Genomic DNA, 17,916 nt, shown 5'->3' on the forward strand with positions numbered 1-17,916 from the left:
GGCTTTGGTAGTAAGGCAAGATGTTAAAAGAGAAGTTGTAGCGGCATAAAAATTCAAAAATGAGATGCTAGGTCAAGAAGCAAAAAGTTTCAAAGTAGGTGGCCAAGAATCCTACAGATAATTTCACCCATGTGCAGTTATAAATACTTGGAAACTAGATATTAAAAGTTTTTTTCTTCCTTTCTGTAGAAAAGTATATTTCGTCTGAGACAATCCTATCACGTGTCCTACAAACCCCAAGGTGAGGGGTAGGTGCCAGGAAAGGAGCTTTCCTGGAACCTCAAGAAGCACTTGCTGTTGAAATGCCGTTGGTGGAACATTCTAGATTAATGTCTAAAGGTGAGCGAGAGAATGACAAGCTCCAGTGGAAACATAGGCCAGATTCAGCGGCTATTGTGGCATCAGCCTGAACTTCCAGAGTGCGTCCAGGAACGGACACATGATGGCTTTCCATAGAAAAGATGGGAGCCGTACTTGCTCAAAAATGGGATGACATGAGGTCACCTTATGTCCTGTTCAAGAGTGTTGAGTGAAAAGGCTTCAGAAGTTAACACCGGTGAAAGTGCAATCTGTCTCAGGATAAAACACGAGAACATACCAGTCAGAGAAGAAATGTCATCAAGCTCATCCCAGAGAACTGCAAGGGAAAGATCTCCAAAAAGAGGGAATCCCCCAGAACTCACTAAGTCACTTTGGAAAGAAAAATCATCTTTAAACATTTGACAAGGACAGAAAGTCGAGAAGTGAGATCTCTCTGACAAGGACAGTAGAGCAGACATTTCTCTGAAGCCCTCTCTTCCCCTCTTCTCCAGATTTGACTGAAGGGGTCACACACTGTGTTCAACAAGCTTAAGGGAGAGGAGGACTGCTAGGAAGAGACACAAAGAAGCCTCTGAACATCTCCCTGTCTGGGAGCCTTCACTCACATGGCATGTGCAAACGGGGACAGGTAGATGGAACAGAGGCTCAATTTTACATGAGGTTGAAAGTTTTATTACATTAGATGGGACATTTGAGTTGCTGGATAACAACTGTGTTACTACCAAAGAGTGACCTCAAAAACCATTGCTGCCTGCTAGAGTTACCCAACAGGTCCAGAAAAAGAAGGGGTTCCACAGAGCAGATTGAAAGGAACCGTGGGAGGTAACATAAAGTTGTTTATTATTACACTCTGCAAGTTGACATACCAGTTGCTGTTAGATTAGTAGGTAAAATAAATAACAACTGTAGTCTCAGACTAAGTTTATTTCTCATTGGTCTACTTGTCTGCCTCTATAGCCCACTTGAAAAGAAAAAAAAAAAAAGAGAGGAAAAAAAAAAGGGAAACCAAGAAAGAAATCCTTGAATAATATGAATACAAAAGCAGTACTTAGTTTAATAAATCATCACTTTTGTGATCTGTTTGCTTACATCCTGGTCTGGACACTCACTCCACCCATGCATGGTCTGAACTGCTTCCAAAGTGAGTAACATTTTCAGATGGAAGGATCCCAACAATTCATTAACTCAGAAGTCCAAGTAACGAACATAACCAAATGGAGTACTGGATTTTTTTTTCTGTTAACTATGACTCCACTTAAAAAAAAAATGAGGGGTGCCTGGGTGGCTCAGTCGGTTGAGCATCCGACTTCGGCTCAGGTCATGATCTTGCAGTTCATGAGTTCAACCCCTGCATCAGGCTCTGTGCTGACAGCTCAGAGCCTGGAGCCTGCTTCCGATTCTGTGTCTCCCTCTCTCTCTGCCCCTTCCCCATTCATGCTCTGTCTCTCTCTGTCTCTCAAAAACGAATACAGTTAAAAAAATTTTTTTTAAATTAAGAGAGAGAGAGAAAACAAGAGAGAAAGAGAGACTTTCAGCTTGTATATATAACTCCTGGAGTTTATATAGAGAGGGCTCTGGATTTTATATGAATTACTGCCAGGACTACTTAAGTCTGGCTGAAGTGGAGAATGTTCATTTGTAGTCAAAGTAACAGATGCCACAGAGTTTAAAATTATTTGTTTAGAAACCACAGGTCCTTAAACCATAAGGCACAGATGTCAAAATGCATTATTATGATGCTGATGCTGATGATGAACATCATGAACAGGTTTCTAATGCTTAACTTAAAACTTAATGATAAACAGATGTAAATGTCCACAGCTGACCACCTTTCTCAAGGACTATTAAAATTACGTTTTTCATATACTTCCTCTGACTCTAGAGATGGAGTAGGATGTTAAGGACTAGGCCAGGGAAATCTAGTCTCTCTAACTCGAACTATAAGAAATATACAGACAGACAAGAGAACAACTCTGACCACTCAAGTCCTCCAACATGTTTTTCCTCCATCCTAACTGAGCCAGGATACAATAAACTGCAAGTTCCAAATACAAATGTAAACTACTTTTAATTAGCCATTTAACAACCCCCCAGATTTTGCCCATCCATCTTGAACTAGTTCAGATACCATGCACATATGACAACAGTAGACACTCAACTGATTTTTTAATGAAAACATGAAAAAGAAACACATACTGAAGTAGAACAAAAGAAAAAAAAATAATCAAAAGTCAGTCACTAAAAAGTATCCCAAGTTATACTTCTGTAAATCCATATAATTGGTTTCAACCTCAGAGACTGACAAAACCAAATCACAGGAGCATTATTTGGGGTATAATTCTGCTAGGATATATATTCAGTGATACTTAAGTGATATTTAGTTATTTGATTTAAAAATATATATGTTCTCTGTACATTAAATATTTAGGGGTGCCTGGGTGGCTCAGTCAGTTAGGCCGTCCAACTCTTAGGTTCAGCTCAGTTCACGATCTCATGATTCATGAGATGGAGTCCCACATTGGGCTCCAAGCTGATAATGCTGGGCCTGCTTGGGATTCTCTCTCCCCCTCTGCCTCTCCTCAGCTTGTGCTCTCTCTCTCTCAAAATAAATAAGTAAACTTATTTAAAAAATATTTAGTGGATAATGCTAAATACTACAACAGAGTAATTATGTAGTCTTCAATTCTTTGAGTTCAATTGTAATCTAGTCTCTCCTGACAATGTCACCCCAATAATGTTTACAATATTGAAGGGAGAAAACTTACGGAGAATCAGGAACTTTGAAGAGATCTGCAGCAGAATTCATAAAGCCTACATCAAGTAGAGAGTCACAGAGAACTTTTATACAATGAGTCAAAGGAGAATGAGAAGTGCATGGTAAATAGCCCAGTCCCCATTCAAAGAGGGTATGATTTGGATGGGGGATATATTTACTTATACCAATACATAATGATAATTCTATAAAAGAGGACAACTGACATTGATATTAATATATATAATTGCTCTACTAAACACAAAGAATTGTTATGTCCTCTAAGGGTGAGGAAGCCTTGGGGAGTAAAAGGCAACAAAAGGGTAAAATTAGATAAGTGCCTTCAAAATTCAGAGGAGTGAGGTGAACAAGAAAGTGAATGGCAATTTCAGGAAGCTTTAGCAAAGGCAGAAAACTTGAAAGTAATTTATTTTGAAAAGAACTAACCGCGCAGGTTGAGTAAATGAATGAGAGAGAGGAAGGCAGGGAAGCAGAAAATAAAATGCAAGTGAGGGAATAATGAACAGTGGATAAAAATAAGACCGGAAATCAGGTGAGCCTTAGAGATCAACAGAAATCTGGAGTTCATTCAAGTTCCCTGAAAATCAAGAACTCCAGAGTATGTAAGCAGAGAAGAAATATGGTCAGATTTTTATTTTTTTAAGAGATAATACTGACGGTCATGGTGAATGGATTAGATAGGGAGAAAATGGAGAATCCCTTTTATAAGATAAACTCACTTGAATAATGGTATTATCACTTACACTAGAGGACGATATTGAAATGGTCGCCACCTTATCAGTTTGGCTTGTCAGTTGAGGCTTTTTGCTGGGTCTGCATCACAGCACAGTTCTTTCTTTATCTAATAGTACTTCCCCACGGCCCCTCTCACATGTGTTGATCCCCAGAACACTCCCTTACAAATATCCTATAAAAAAATTTCGCTCTCCCACTTGGCTTCTGGCGGAATTCAACCTACAGCCCAACAGTAAAAATGGTTCCAGATTCACATTCTTCCCTTGGAATGGGATCTTGTTAGGCTGGTTCTGATTTTTCTATTTTGGTCTAGTGTTGGGAAAAGGAAACGTTGAACCAATGCGCATATCTATCCTGAACCTGTCCCACAGAGATCCACAGACTTTTCCCTAGCTGAAGAGAGGCCTTAGGGACCAACTGAGGAAAAGCCTACTTGAAGTGAGAGACTTCACGTCCCCACGTGTGCTGACACTTGTCATTAAGTCTATTAAATCCCTATAGAAATAGTCCTTTCCCTCAAGAAAAGATCAGAATCTTATCCCTTTCACCTAAATGTCACATCGTTTAAAAACAAAAACAAAAAACAAACAATAAGACAAAGAAACAAACAAAAAACCTTGGCGTACTTAATTTTTACTTTCCAGAGGAGTAGAAATACTCTGAAATATTTAATTTTTACTTTCTTCCTCTACAGTCGTACCCATCAAACCCTATTGAACATATACCTGTATCATTCATTGTAGAAGACTCAAAATCTAGTTGGAATAGAGTAAACATAATACAAAGGATATTTTAAAATATTTATTACTGAATTTTTTTTGTAAAGGATGTTACCACAGGCCAGGGGCAAATACGAAATGAAGGCGATTTTTCAATAGACATGTCCCTGTTTGTACAAGAACTTTTAAGTAAACATATATCCTAAATTTTGACACTTCAATGGAATACTTTCTACAGATTTTTTTTTTTTAATTTGCCAGAGGAAAATATCCCTAACCAGTCATTCCTAACTCAATTACGTGTTGTAGATTGCTTTAGGTCTTGAGAGTACAAAGGACATCCTTCAGCCCCATGGAGTCCCAACATGTGTAGTTTCTTCCGCAGAGAAGTTTGGATTTTTGCCGAAGGGCATGGAGCCAACGCAAACCACGTAGGTCTAAACACTGCTAAAGTACTACATCTTGACACTTTAAGTTGCTACTGTAGAGTACCTTTTAGCACTGGAGTGATTTATATAAGTTTTAAATGTAGATACCTACAAAAACATAAATTCTTTCCTTTTCCTTTGTATGCATAACCTCTTTATGAATTACACATTTGATATGATAAAGGAATATCAGGCAGAAAATCTCCAGTACAGACCCTAATTTTACAATGTGTTCAAATAACCATTTATTTCAATAATAGCATGAGGGAAATCAAAGTTTCATAAATATTTATTTTATTAAATATTAGCACATTTCATAGATGGAATGCAGCCAAAGAGAGATCTGCTTAAAATAGTCACAGAAGGAAGTTATGTTATCAGAATTTATTTTAAGCGATGATGTAATGCACTCATTTCAGATAAATGAACTTTTTCTTCTAATCCCTGAAGGCAGAGAATAGCACAAGAACAAATTCCCTTGAAACTATGAATTGCCTTTTGCTATTACACTAAAGCTGAGACATATTTGGAAAAATGCTTTGTTAGCTATATAGCAGCTCTTCAAGCAAAACTGTGAAACGGACTAAGATTTTCCTTGGTGGCTTTCCTTAAAGGAGTCATCTTCTGCTAAGATATTTATTGATTATTGAGATATTAGTTGATACCACCAATAGGCTCTCCTATACAAATATATATTTTTTAAATCCTAAAGAAAATATATATCCTTAAGCATAAACGGAACAGGACGACAATGGCAGAATGAAGGTAAGCTTTTCAAATTCTAGCCCATATTCACTGCTTATTTTACCTTACTGTAAACAATATTCAAACTATAGAATAATTATATTTTTTAAATAAGATAATCTTATGAGTTTATATTATGAGTATGTCGATTATCACATCACCTACTGCTAATATTTTACCCTCATTGTTTCTTCTAGAAACATCCAACACATGCATATACATTTGCATTCAAACACTACTTCTTTATCAAGTCTGAGCATTCATAAGAAACATCTCCTTTCAGGGTTTGGGGGTGGCTCAGACAATTAAACGCCCAACTCTTGATTTTGGCTCAGGTCATGATCTCATGGTTTATGAAATGGAGCCTCATGTCAGGCCCTGTGCTGACAGCAGGGAGCCTGCTTGGGATTCTCTCTCTCTCCCTCTGTCCCTCTTCTCTCTCTGTCTGTCTCTGTCCCTCCCCAGCTCATGCTTGCGTGCTCTCTCTCTCAAAATAAATAAATACATTTTTAAAAAGATCTCCTTTTCTTTTGGTGGACCTCAAAAATGTACAGAAGAGCTACTTAAAAATTAAATTATTAAAAGGCAAAAAACACTGTTTCTGATGCAGGCATTAATTAAACAATATTAACACATATGGAGACAACTATTTCACCTATGTAGACTAAGCCCTTAGTGTTGATAATATTCAAATAACTGAGCAACTAATATTTAGTTTTTAAAGCATTTAAAAATCAGAGGTTTAAGTTCAAGTGGTCATTGTAGGTGACAACTATTTGAAGCTTCAAAGTCCTACAGTGACTTGTGAACGACTCTTTTAGAATGGAAAGAATTCTCTATTAATTCAGTACTGGGGACTATTGACCTGAAATCTTGTAATGGCTCCTAGTATTTTGTTTTTCAATGTTTCTGAAAAAGAAGAAAAAGAAAAACCAATCTAACATGTCTCGTAGATGTAGAATGAATTATATATTATGTCTTCTCATCAGTCATTCAATCCTTCCAGTCTTGGCATCCATCTGGGCTTGCATACATATTGATATTTGCTAACGTACTTGCTGATCCTAATTTATAAGGCCTAAAGGATGGCACTCTTTCCTTTGAGCATTGTGTTGCTAACTGAAAAGGTAAAGCACAGCAGCAGCTGCCTTTTTTTTTTTTTCAATAACTAGCATATATTTTCTTTCAGTGGTAGATTATTCTTAATGAGGCCATAGTTGAGGTATTAATAATCCTCACCCTCTGAGGGTGCTTGGGCCATAGGAGAAACCTATTCAGTTAAGAAATAAGAATGTGAAAAAAAAACAAAAAAACAGTGTGGTGTTAAAATGCCACCGTAGTCACACTGTCAATTTGAAATATGGTTATTTGCTAATTGAAAGTTAACAAAAACTTAATTTTACAATTACTATGAATATAAATGTTAACCCTTGATGAATAATTCATTTGGCAGCTTTTCAGTCTAAAACATTACATTTCTCTTGTATAATCCCTTTCATTTATATTTTCAAACGTTCTATTATTACACTTATTCACTGTTAACAGAGAACATGCATATGTACTTAAATCCACAAAACTCCAAAATGTACATCAAAAGCCAGGTGTTCTTCTAACATGTTCTTTTTGGATATATAAATGACCTAGTGCATTTGAAACTGAGTCACTTAAAATAAAAGAGGAGAATGGCATAGATGGAAATAAATGCATTCAGCCAATACACACACACACACACACACACACACACACGTAAATATTTATATATATCTTTATATATAAATAAACTGACCTTCTTAAAGTTTTTGTTTAAGTCAACCAGACTGAGCAGGAAGATGTGGTCCTTCGCTCCTACAAGCAGCCTGCCCCTCTCCTCATCCAACAGAATGGTTTGGAAATCTAGTCCTTCTGATGAACCCAAAAACGGAATGCAGCTATTTGAAAGCAGCAAGTCTATGGGAAAGTAAAAGAGGAATTGAAAGAAAGAAAACATTAATTAGTAAAATATTTACTTGCCTCAATACATACATTTCTGCACTTTGTAAATGCATACATACAGTATGCATGCTCAAATTTAGATAGAAGCAAACAAGATACGGTTTTTTAGCACATAATCATTTAGAAATCACTGTGATTTATTACATTTCATTTTACTGATACAACATTAATCTTACATATGAAAAATGCAAGATATTAAAATGAGTATTTTCAAAGCAATTGAATGCAAAATATTTCACTACTCTGTCCACCTTCTTAAGTTACAAATGAAAGCATCAGTTTGCAAACTGATTAAATAAATCAATATATGCAAAGTAAGCATGAAACTAAGTGTATGATAAAACTTACAGCATTTCTTCGCCCCCTACTTTTGATAAACACATCACTATGTTTGGAGGATAATAGGGTTCCTATTTCATGCATTCAGGGAGTAAACAAAGAAGCCAAATCCAAGAAAATGGATTCTGAGAGATATATGATCCTGAACCAGTAAAGAGATCAAAATAGTAAAGCAGGAAGGGACCTTGAAAATCAATTAATACGGATTCATGATTTTATAAATGAAGGTATTTAACTCCAGCAAGGTGAAGCCACATGCCTCAAGTCTCAAAATCAGGTGATGGTAAGGTTGATAATACAGCCTCAGTCCCAGTCTCCATTCTCTTTGACGCTTGTCTGTATGTCCTAATTCTTTTTTTTTTTTTTCACTTACAACTGTGATATGGATAGACCTATTAAATTTAGGTCCGGGTTTACAGAAATACAAATCTTTCAACAGATTTTGCCTCAAATACTTATCATACCCTCTCATTTTCTATAGCCTTATAATATTAAATACCAATATAATAATAATACCACTCATCACTCATTAAAGTCCATTATATGTTGATGGACTTTGAAACTAAGTCATTATTTTCAAGTAAGTCATTATTAATTGATGAGAAAAATACAAAGAGGCAATGTCTCAGAAACAGGTAACAGGATACTTTCAAAATGTATCATGGCAATTTTCAACCTCTGTAAATGGATATATGAGTCTTTTAAATTTAAAGCCTATATATTCCACACATCAACTGTGGGCTCTATTGTTACTCCATATTTTTGAGTATTCCCTTCACTTTTTTCTCTAATTTACAATGGTTACATGTTATTTCCCTTATTCATCACGATAGATTTTGGTCTTAGTTTTGACAAACCCAAAGGCTGTATGCCGAAGAAGAAGATATGAAATTATCTGAATTCTCAGGTGAGTGTGGTCTTACTAATGCTTATCAATCTTGCTTTATGTATACTGGATAGAAGTCTGGATATAGTAACCCAATACTAATTATTTCCTCTCAAGCTAAATATGACTTGAGTAGTTTTTCAGACCAGAGACCCATGGAATAATATTTTTTAGCATCTCCAAATACAGTAACCCTATTTTTGTAGGCTAATATCTGATAAACATTCCATACTAACTATAAAGTAGAACTGAGGAAAGAATAATGGAACCGAGTGGATAGATAAGACAGATATGATCTAAAGCCTTAACAAAAGAAAACATTTCACACAAACCCTTATTCACTGAGGTGATTTGGTATGTTCCATGACATTCCCACTTGTTTAACAAAGAATAAAATGGGCAAAATGGAAAAAGTATGCAAGGGTCTCCAAGAGCATATCTTGACCCAATTAATAGAGAAAAGTAGGTTATATGATATACATCTTATTATTTCAAGTGCCCATGGATAATAATCAACTATTTTGAACCATGCATTTGCAACGTTCATTAACAAAAAAGAAACATGGGTTAGCCTAATGAGTGTGAGATTTGTGTCTAGACCACTTGGGACATATCCCAGCCTCACAAATCTAGCTGTGATCTAGGAAAAAAAAAAAAAAAAAAAAAAAAACTTAAGTTCCCCGTGCCTCAGTTTCCTCCTCTATAAAATGGAGATAATAATATAAACGATTAATAAATCATGTAGGTGTGAGGACTCAAGGACTTAATGATGAGCATTAGAATGGTGCCTGTCACATAGTAAGTGCTATGTACTATCAGTTATTACAATGATGACGATGTATTTTTTAAACTCTATACAAAATGTACAAAAAGGAAGACATAATATTTCCCAACTCATATAATTCTTAGGATGAGCAAAGGAGATAACTTCTTTAAGGTTCTTAAAACAGTACCTTGAAGATAGGAAAAGTTCAGTAAATATTAACTTACTTTGAATATGATTATTAAATTCCAGTTTGAGCCAAATAACTTCTAATAAAGAAGAGTATCTCATCTTCCCTTAAACCTGACTTGTGAAGATGAGAAATTCTCTGTATTCTTTTTACAGTATTGGACTAACATTAAAAAGCTATTCTGTCCAAAAAACTTATAAGAATCTATTATATTAGGTATTGAGCATGTAGTTAAGGGTGTGGTCATGCTAAGCCCTGCATTCAAGGGGCTCACAGATGAATATATAAGTAGAAAGGTATACAGAATGCAGTATAGGCAAAGTACAGTCTAATACAAGTATACACAAAGGAAATCTTTCAAATAATTAATTGTGTGTCACTTTACAAAAGAAGATAACAATTGACAACAGTGTTGAGGGATGAATGGAATCTTTTCAGGAAAGATATAAAGAAAAGTTTTTTTTGAGGCAGAAGAACACGAGAATGTACAAGTGCATATATCATCATACGTCACACTCACCCAATACATTTTTAATATGTCTCCTACTCTGCAGTGTGAACTCCTTCAGCACAAAGACTATGTCTAACTTATCTTTGAATCCCCAGCACTCGCTCAGTGTCTGAGACAAATTAAGTACTTATTAAATATTTGAGGAATTGAAATAGTTTGATAGGCTAGAACATACAGAATATATGAGGCTGGACGTAAAGGCAGCCTTGAGATAACCAGAGCCTAAAATGGCAGGCTGGGAAGTTTGATTATCATGGAGGTAACTGGAAGCCACTAAAATACGTTATGCAGAAAAGTGACAAAGACTTTAACTGAGTGTTGAAAAATAAGTCTGGCTGCAGTGTTCAGGATGGATGAGAATTGGAAATGTAGGAGAAGGGAGACTACCCAGAAGTTCCTGAAAGATGGCAAGTCCCTGAATTATGGCAGTGCCACTGAGAGGAGCAAGATGTTTAAGAATCTTGCATCTCATTTGTTGTTTCTCCTGGTACAGCAAGGAAAACAAAGTTGAGGTAGTCATTTATTTTCTTTAACCACAACCAATTCTATTGGGTTTAGTTTCAAATTTGACAAGGAAAAACAGCTGCAAAAATAGTGACTAATGTAAAGTATTATCATTTCAAAATGATTTCATGTTGCCTTGTGACAATGTTAGCATCAAAATGATTAAAGCATGCCCCGCCAATCCTTTGTAGCCAAACAAAATAATTAGACTTAGGCATTACATATGAAAATTTCTCAGGCTGACGCATACATTTTGAACAGACCTTGGGACAGGGATTGGAACAGGTTCCCTCTTCCCCAAACAGCTTATCTTTCCTGCATTTCTGCCAAACCAAGCAAAGTCATTTTTGTTTCCACAGGATCATCAAGTAAAGCCTGGGGGGACGGGAGGGGGCGGGGGGGACAGGGGTTGGAGGTGGTTAATTCCAAAGCCTGCATCTTCACACCTAAAACTGATACACTCCCGGGAGAATTTTAGAGGAATCAGAGGTGGATGCCGGCTCTGCAGGCTGGAAACTCATGAAAGTTAAAGACCAATAATTTGGCAATAGATTTCCGAGCTTTATTTTTTTTCTTCTCCTGAACTGACAATTTTCAGCCATGTGATTTTTTTTTATTTTTTTTAAACGTCTATTTATTTTTGAGACAGAGAGAGACAGAGCATGAACAGGGGAGGGGCAGAGAGAGAGGGAGACACAGAATCTGAAACAGGCTCCGGGCTCTGAGCTGTCAGCACAGAGCCCGATGCGGGGCTCGAACTCACGGCCCATGAGATCATGACCTGAGCCGAAGTTGGACGCTTAACTGACCAAGCCACCCAGGTGCCCCAAGCCATGTGATTTTTTAAGACTGTCCACAGTTACAATCCTTTGGAACAGAAACTCTGTTCTGTCCCCATTGGGGAGGGGGGTGAGCATGTTGCGTCACACAGCCATTCAGAGGAGGCCTGCCCAATACGTACTTAGCCAGCCTCGCTTCTCCTCAGATGACAGTAGCGTTTACCTCTAGGTCCTCAATGCATTCTTTGTTCTTTCTACCTAAACTTATGGAATTCCCTATAATCACTCGTTCGAACTGTTCTTTTAACAACTTGTTGGTCTATCACCTTCTTCTCAGTTTGTAGTGTCATTCAATGTCCCACGCCCTCAATTTCCCACTCCTAGCAATACACTTTTGGAAAAGTTACAGGATGATTGTTTCTGAAATGAAATGAAGATAAGATTATTAATTTATTCCACTAGTTTGAATATGGAAATCATTCCTGTGATAGATTTTTATTTGAATGATGACACAGACAAGATGTGCATGATCCGTGATCAATAAAATGCTGCAGAGCAACAGCACGGTTCTGAGTATCAAAAACCCTATAAGTAACATGATTTTTCATGTTTGTATGTACATGTGCCTTTTTCTGAAGGGTATGTCCAGAATCTTCATCAGCATCTCCTGGTATCTCTCCAAAAGCCACAGAGAAAATGTATATTTCCAACATGTAGTTAATAACCATTTAGAATAACTTCCCATTTCTTCACTATTTAGAATAACTGCTCGGCACAAGGAAGCAAGTCACTACCTTTATAAAATCTGATGATGAAGGCAAACAATGGACTCACCTAAGACCACCAGGGGCTCTGCACATGATACAAAGACTCTGATAACAAGTTCCACTCTCAGGATCTTACAGCCTAGTGCAGAGGAAATGCTAATCCACATCAAAAAGGAAAACATGCTTGTGACAAAAGACAGCAGTAGCGAAAGTCACAGACTGTCAAATACCTTTAATAGTAAAATGGGAAGAAATCCCATCTGCATTTCTTTTACCAAGCCAAATAATGCCACTTCAATGCTCTCACCATTATGTTGGGTAGAGATACTGCATGGTCTCTATGCTCCTTCTAAAATGCCTTCGAGTTCTACAGCATGAGAACCTTATGCCTAACTTTGTTAAAATTAAAGAGCTGTCAGGTAAACTATCATTCACCTCTCTATTCCTGGGCATCACTCTGTTCCTTGGAACAGATCGCCTCTAACCTTTGGGAAGAGCAGGAATATAGTGTAAAGCAATTCCAACTAAAGGGAAATTCTATCAATAACCTTTGTTGGACTCACATGTGCCAATTCAGTGAGGTCCAGAATGGTTAAGGAGGTTTCACAAAACCAATTTGCTCTTAATGGTGCTGTTTGTTCAGCAACAATGAAACTCCTCACTCACGACCAGATGCCCTTCCATGTGAGGGGAAGGCTAAAGATCCCATAATCCCTGTTCTGATTTGAAATAAACATTTGTTCTTAAAAGAATTCTTTGTATCTCCCGTTTAGTGTCACTTAATACAATTGTTAATTCAGCCTGAAGAAACATTTGACCTGACGGTCTACATTCTTCCTCTTCACCTCAGAAAGGAAGGGAGTGGTTAGTCACATTGAATCTAATAAATTTAGGTTTAAGCAACACAGACTTCCTCAATGTTTGACTGTTAAATGAACAAGATCCCATATCCCTGAAATAGCATTTATTGCCAGAAATCTTGAACTGGGTGGAGTTGACCATTTCTCTCACAAGAAGACTACATAGCTAAAAAAATGGTTTCCCACATCCTTTAAAGAACACTTAACAGAAAGATTTTTTGAGAAGATAATCCAAGTTATTAAAGCTAGAATTTCATGAGGTAAAAAGAAAATCACCTTTGAGGAAAGTTACTTCCCAATCTACTCCAGTCACAGGAGTAGAATGCCTCAACAGAGAAAGTTTACAACCAAAAATGGCCCCAGTTCAAAACCGAATTGGCTTTCCCTATGGTCTCAAGATATTCAGCACAAATGCTTACTGCAACCACTCCTATTTTTCCTCAAAGGAAATAACCATTATATCAGTAAGGCTGTTCTGAGGTTTCTTGAAATATGGTTGCATCTCCAGTGTGTTCTTTGCAAAGCTGTTGTAAGTAAGGAAGTAAAGGAGTTTTTATTCCTGTCTTCCCCATAAATTCAGCTTTCCTCCCTTGATCTCTGAACCCCCAGGGCTTTCATGCTGTTAGTATCTAAAGACTTCTTCTATGGAATTCCTTCTTCCCATAGTTTCCAGAAATGTTTTGGCTACCAAACCATTACCTCACCCCCCACCCCCCAAAAAAAATGCCTGTTCTCAGTTTGGGTCAGGAATTGAGTAAAGGCAACAAGTTATTCAGTCCAAAAAGAAAACTAGTCCCTAATACCGTGGCTCACTGAGTTCCTTGGGCTCTCTGTGAACTTGTATTTCCTTCTCTAGGTTCTGGTCCAAGGAAAGGCATGGATTCTGTTTTGGAATCAAGCTTTGGAAATTTAACTCATCTTAAACTGGCCCCACCTGACTTTCAATTGGTTTTCTGAAGCTTGAGATCATATGAAAAAATTTTGGTTACCAAGATAGCTGACTTCCACCTATCAAAAATACAAATTAGTCTCTATTTATGTACACTCAGTCTCCATAGCTAACTGCTGAAACAATATCCAATATATAAAGAATAATATTCAACTTAAAATCCTTACAAAAGACTACTTCAAAACTATAGGTGTGTATATATTATCTTTATACATTCCTAGGTGAGAAGTCCAACCCTGTTCTCTTCCCACAAATGCAAGTCCAAATCAGGAAAAAAAAAATCAAATTTTCATTTGCTCTTCTGCAATGGAATGTTGAAGATGATTCTGCTCATTAGGTCTTAGAACATTGCCTATGTCAGTAATAAATCAGATGATACCATGTAGGGAAACATAAATTAGAAACAAATAAAGCCTATTATATCATCAGAGCTTTGTTCTTGCCAGGACAGGATGTGGAGAGGAGTGTGGCAATTTTACACTGTCACATTTCCATCTACATCCATGCTTTTAAATTACAGGTTTATTTTTATTTGGCTAGCTTTCAATAGCAGATGCTTTATATAATCCATCACATGTGAGATTCATAATTTATGATTATGAATCCTTTTAAACTCTTACTTTGAAGGAGTCCTTTTAAATGCTCGAAAGCTTTGCTATGATCATTTTTCCCACTGACCTATAAAAAAAGCCTAACGTTATAAGTACCTAGTACATTTCCAGAAAACCAGTGTCATAATAGAATAAACTTCCTCAGAAGGAAGGATTCTGATTTGACAATTATTTTCTTAATGGCCTTCAAGGTCTTGAGAGTATCTCCCCTTCCAAATTTCAAGGAATGTTTAAAATCAAGACACCATGTCACAAATTAATACGGATCTATTTTCAATCAAGTATATAAATTTAATTTTTACAAAACTCAGAAAGCCATACCTTAGTATACCATCAGCTATAGATTCTAAACAGCAAGACAAATAGGATAGGAACAAATAATTCTTCAAGTTAAGATCATGATGAATATACAGAACAAAGAGTAATAACATTTTTGGAAAAGAACAACATTTTACAACGATACTTTTAAAAATTAATTACATCCACCAAAATTAAGTATATGCACACCAAAAAGTAAAGTTAAAAGGCATATGTAAGCATCTGTCTCCTCTCCCATCGTCTACCTCCAAACCAGTTTAGTAGTTTATTTTCTATTCATTTTTCTATTTCTAAATAATATGTATACACTACTATCTTTTAGAACATTATTTTCAGACATTTCTACTGAATTCCCTTTGACAGAAATTGAGAATTTTAGCTTTCTGACGCCAACTCTTTCCCTTTAACCAAAGTCCTGACATGATTATATGTCCATTTTTATGAAAAGCTGTATTCAATGATTTCATTATTAAACAACGTAAATACTCTTCCCTACTTAGAAAACTAGTTCTCTGATCATACTTTCTTTCTTGGAAAAAAAAATCTGTTGCTTCAATTAATAATTTCCAAGTTGTGACATTTACTTAGTTTTGTTTAAGATCACGATTAAATCTGGGGCATAGGTGGTTCAGTCGGTTAAGCATCCCACTTCGGCTCAGGTCATGATCCAGTGGTTTGTGAGTTCGAGCCCCGGGTCGGGCTCTGTGCTGACAGCTTGGATCCTGGAGCCTGTTTTGGATTCTGTGTCTCCCTCTCTCTCTGTCCCTCCTCTACTCACACTCTGTCTCTCTCCCTCTCAATAAATAAATAAATAAATATTAAAAAAAATTAAATCATGATCAAACCTTTCCACAATTCCCGAAAAGGGCCTGCATAAAATTTTCATATGAAATTCTGTCGGATTGTTTTTTATCTCCTGGAGATGTCTCCTGGGCGCTTTCTTCTTCTCCCTACAAACTAGACTGGCTGTTCTCTCACCAGAGGGACAGCTTTCTCAAACTTCCTTCCACCTCTCTCCTACTACGAATCCCAACTTTCCTAGATCCCGTGTCTTCTTCCTTGACTTATTTTCTTATTCTGATGAGCACATCTCCAGAAACTTCTTAAGAAATGGTGACTGAGACTTAAATTTTTGAAATTTTACATGTGTAAAAAGGCCTCTAATTTATTTTTATTAATAGGTGGGCTAACTATAGAATTCTGGGTTGACCAGCATTCACCCTTAGTGATCTGAGGCATGTGAACACTATCTTCCAGTTTTCAAAGTCATGATTGAGAAGTCTCATGTTACCATATCCCCAGCCTTGGAACGTGTCTTTTATTGTTTCTGGAAGTTATATGAATCACTTCTTCACTGTTACTATTATGAAGTTTAAAATAATTGGACTGAACATGTCTTGAACTTTGTTTTTGTTGGTTTGATTTTGTTGTTTTTCACTTGTCATGCCGGGCACTCAGTGTGATAGTGATCTAAATTTTAATTTCTATTGGCTCAAGAAACTTTGAGTTTGGCTTTCATTCCAAACAAACAGATGACTATTATCTGTAGAACTTTTCTCGAGGTTTTCTCCAGAAAGGGTCCTCTCCCCACATGCCCAAGGTAGGTAATCCAGGTAGAGGTGTGCAGAGAATCCGTGTCAGAGTATGCACACAGACTTCCAAAAGGAAGATTAAAAATATAGTCATGGAATAATGTTCTCCTGAATTTCAGGCAGTGTTTATAGAGCATAGGCAATGAAATAATGTTTTCCATTTATAGTTTCCTATAAATGTTTTTGTCTCACAAATTATTAGATCTCTGCTCATGACTTTGAGATAGACACCTAAAACCACACTCCTCTCTTATTTTTTTGTATTTTTTTAATGTTTATTTTTGAGAGAGAGACAGAGTGCGAGTGAGGGAGGGGCAGATAGAGAGGGAGACAGAATCTGAAGCAGGCTCCAGGCTCTAAGCTGTAAGCACAAAGCCCGATGTGGGGCTCGAACCCACGAACTGCAATATCATGACCTGAGCCCAAGTTGGACACTTAACCGACTGAACCACACAGGCACCCCGCACTGCCTCTCTTAAATCACAGTTCATAATTTTCAGTAGCCTGCTTGCTACTGTCATTTTCCCCCCAATCAACAGATCTTACTGACTTCAATGACTTAATGACATGACCTAGTTCCCAGGCTCAAAAAATCAGAGTTGTTTTTAGTTTACCTTCCTTGGTCCCTTACTCTTTTTTCCTGTATTTAAATAATTGGTACCCTTAAGTCTATTTCACTTCCTCACACCAACATCAAGCTAAATTTAAGTCTTATAAATTTGATCATATAAATTTTCTATTCTTCCCCCTCAAATATTTATTCCTATTGTAACCCAGGCCAAGATGCATATTATTCCTTCTCTAAATTACTATACCTGATTCATAAATAACTTTGTTCTATTCCCTTCTCCTTCACCTATGTCTACCACATGATGCTATCTATTCTTTTTTTTTCCCCTAAATCACAATTAAGTTAGGTCAATTTCATGATCAAAATCTTCCAATGCCAACATACACTTCATTCAATAAAGTATAAATGTTTTCCATCGTTCAAAGTTCCATTTCATACCCAAACTTCTTCAACATTCTTGAAGGGCATTCATTAAAAAAAATCCTAATCCTATTGAATTAATATTTTTGCAATTATTTTGTCCCTTAAAAAAACTAGAAGCTCTTGCAGATAAGAATAATGTCT

The 17,916-nt window shown here is 36.6% G+C and overlaps 1 protein-coding gene across 1 annotated transcript in view; it reads right to left on the bottom strand.

Annotated features, from left to right (window-relative positions):
- Positions 1-17,916, bottom strand: part of SEMA3D (semaphorin 3D) — a 128,087-nt gene that overhangs the window by 100,281 nt on the left and 9,890 nt on the right. The window contains exon 2 of the mRNA XM_032592390.1: positions 7,507-7,667. Coding sequence (XP_032448281.1) covers positions 7,507-7,667 — 161 coding nt within the window. The remainder of the gene's footprint in view (positions 1-7,506; positions 7,668-17,916) is intronic.

Source organism: Lynx canadensis, chromosome A2 (genome assembly GCF_007474595.2).
Source record: "Lynx canadensis isolate LIC74 chromosome A2, mLynCan4.pri.v2, whole genome shotgun sequence".
NCBI classification, from domain to species: Eukaryota; Metazoa; Chordata; class Mammalia; order Carnivora; family Felidae; genus Lynx; species Lynx canadensis.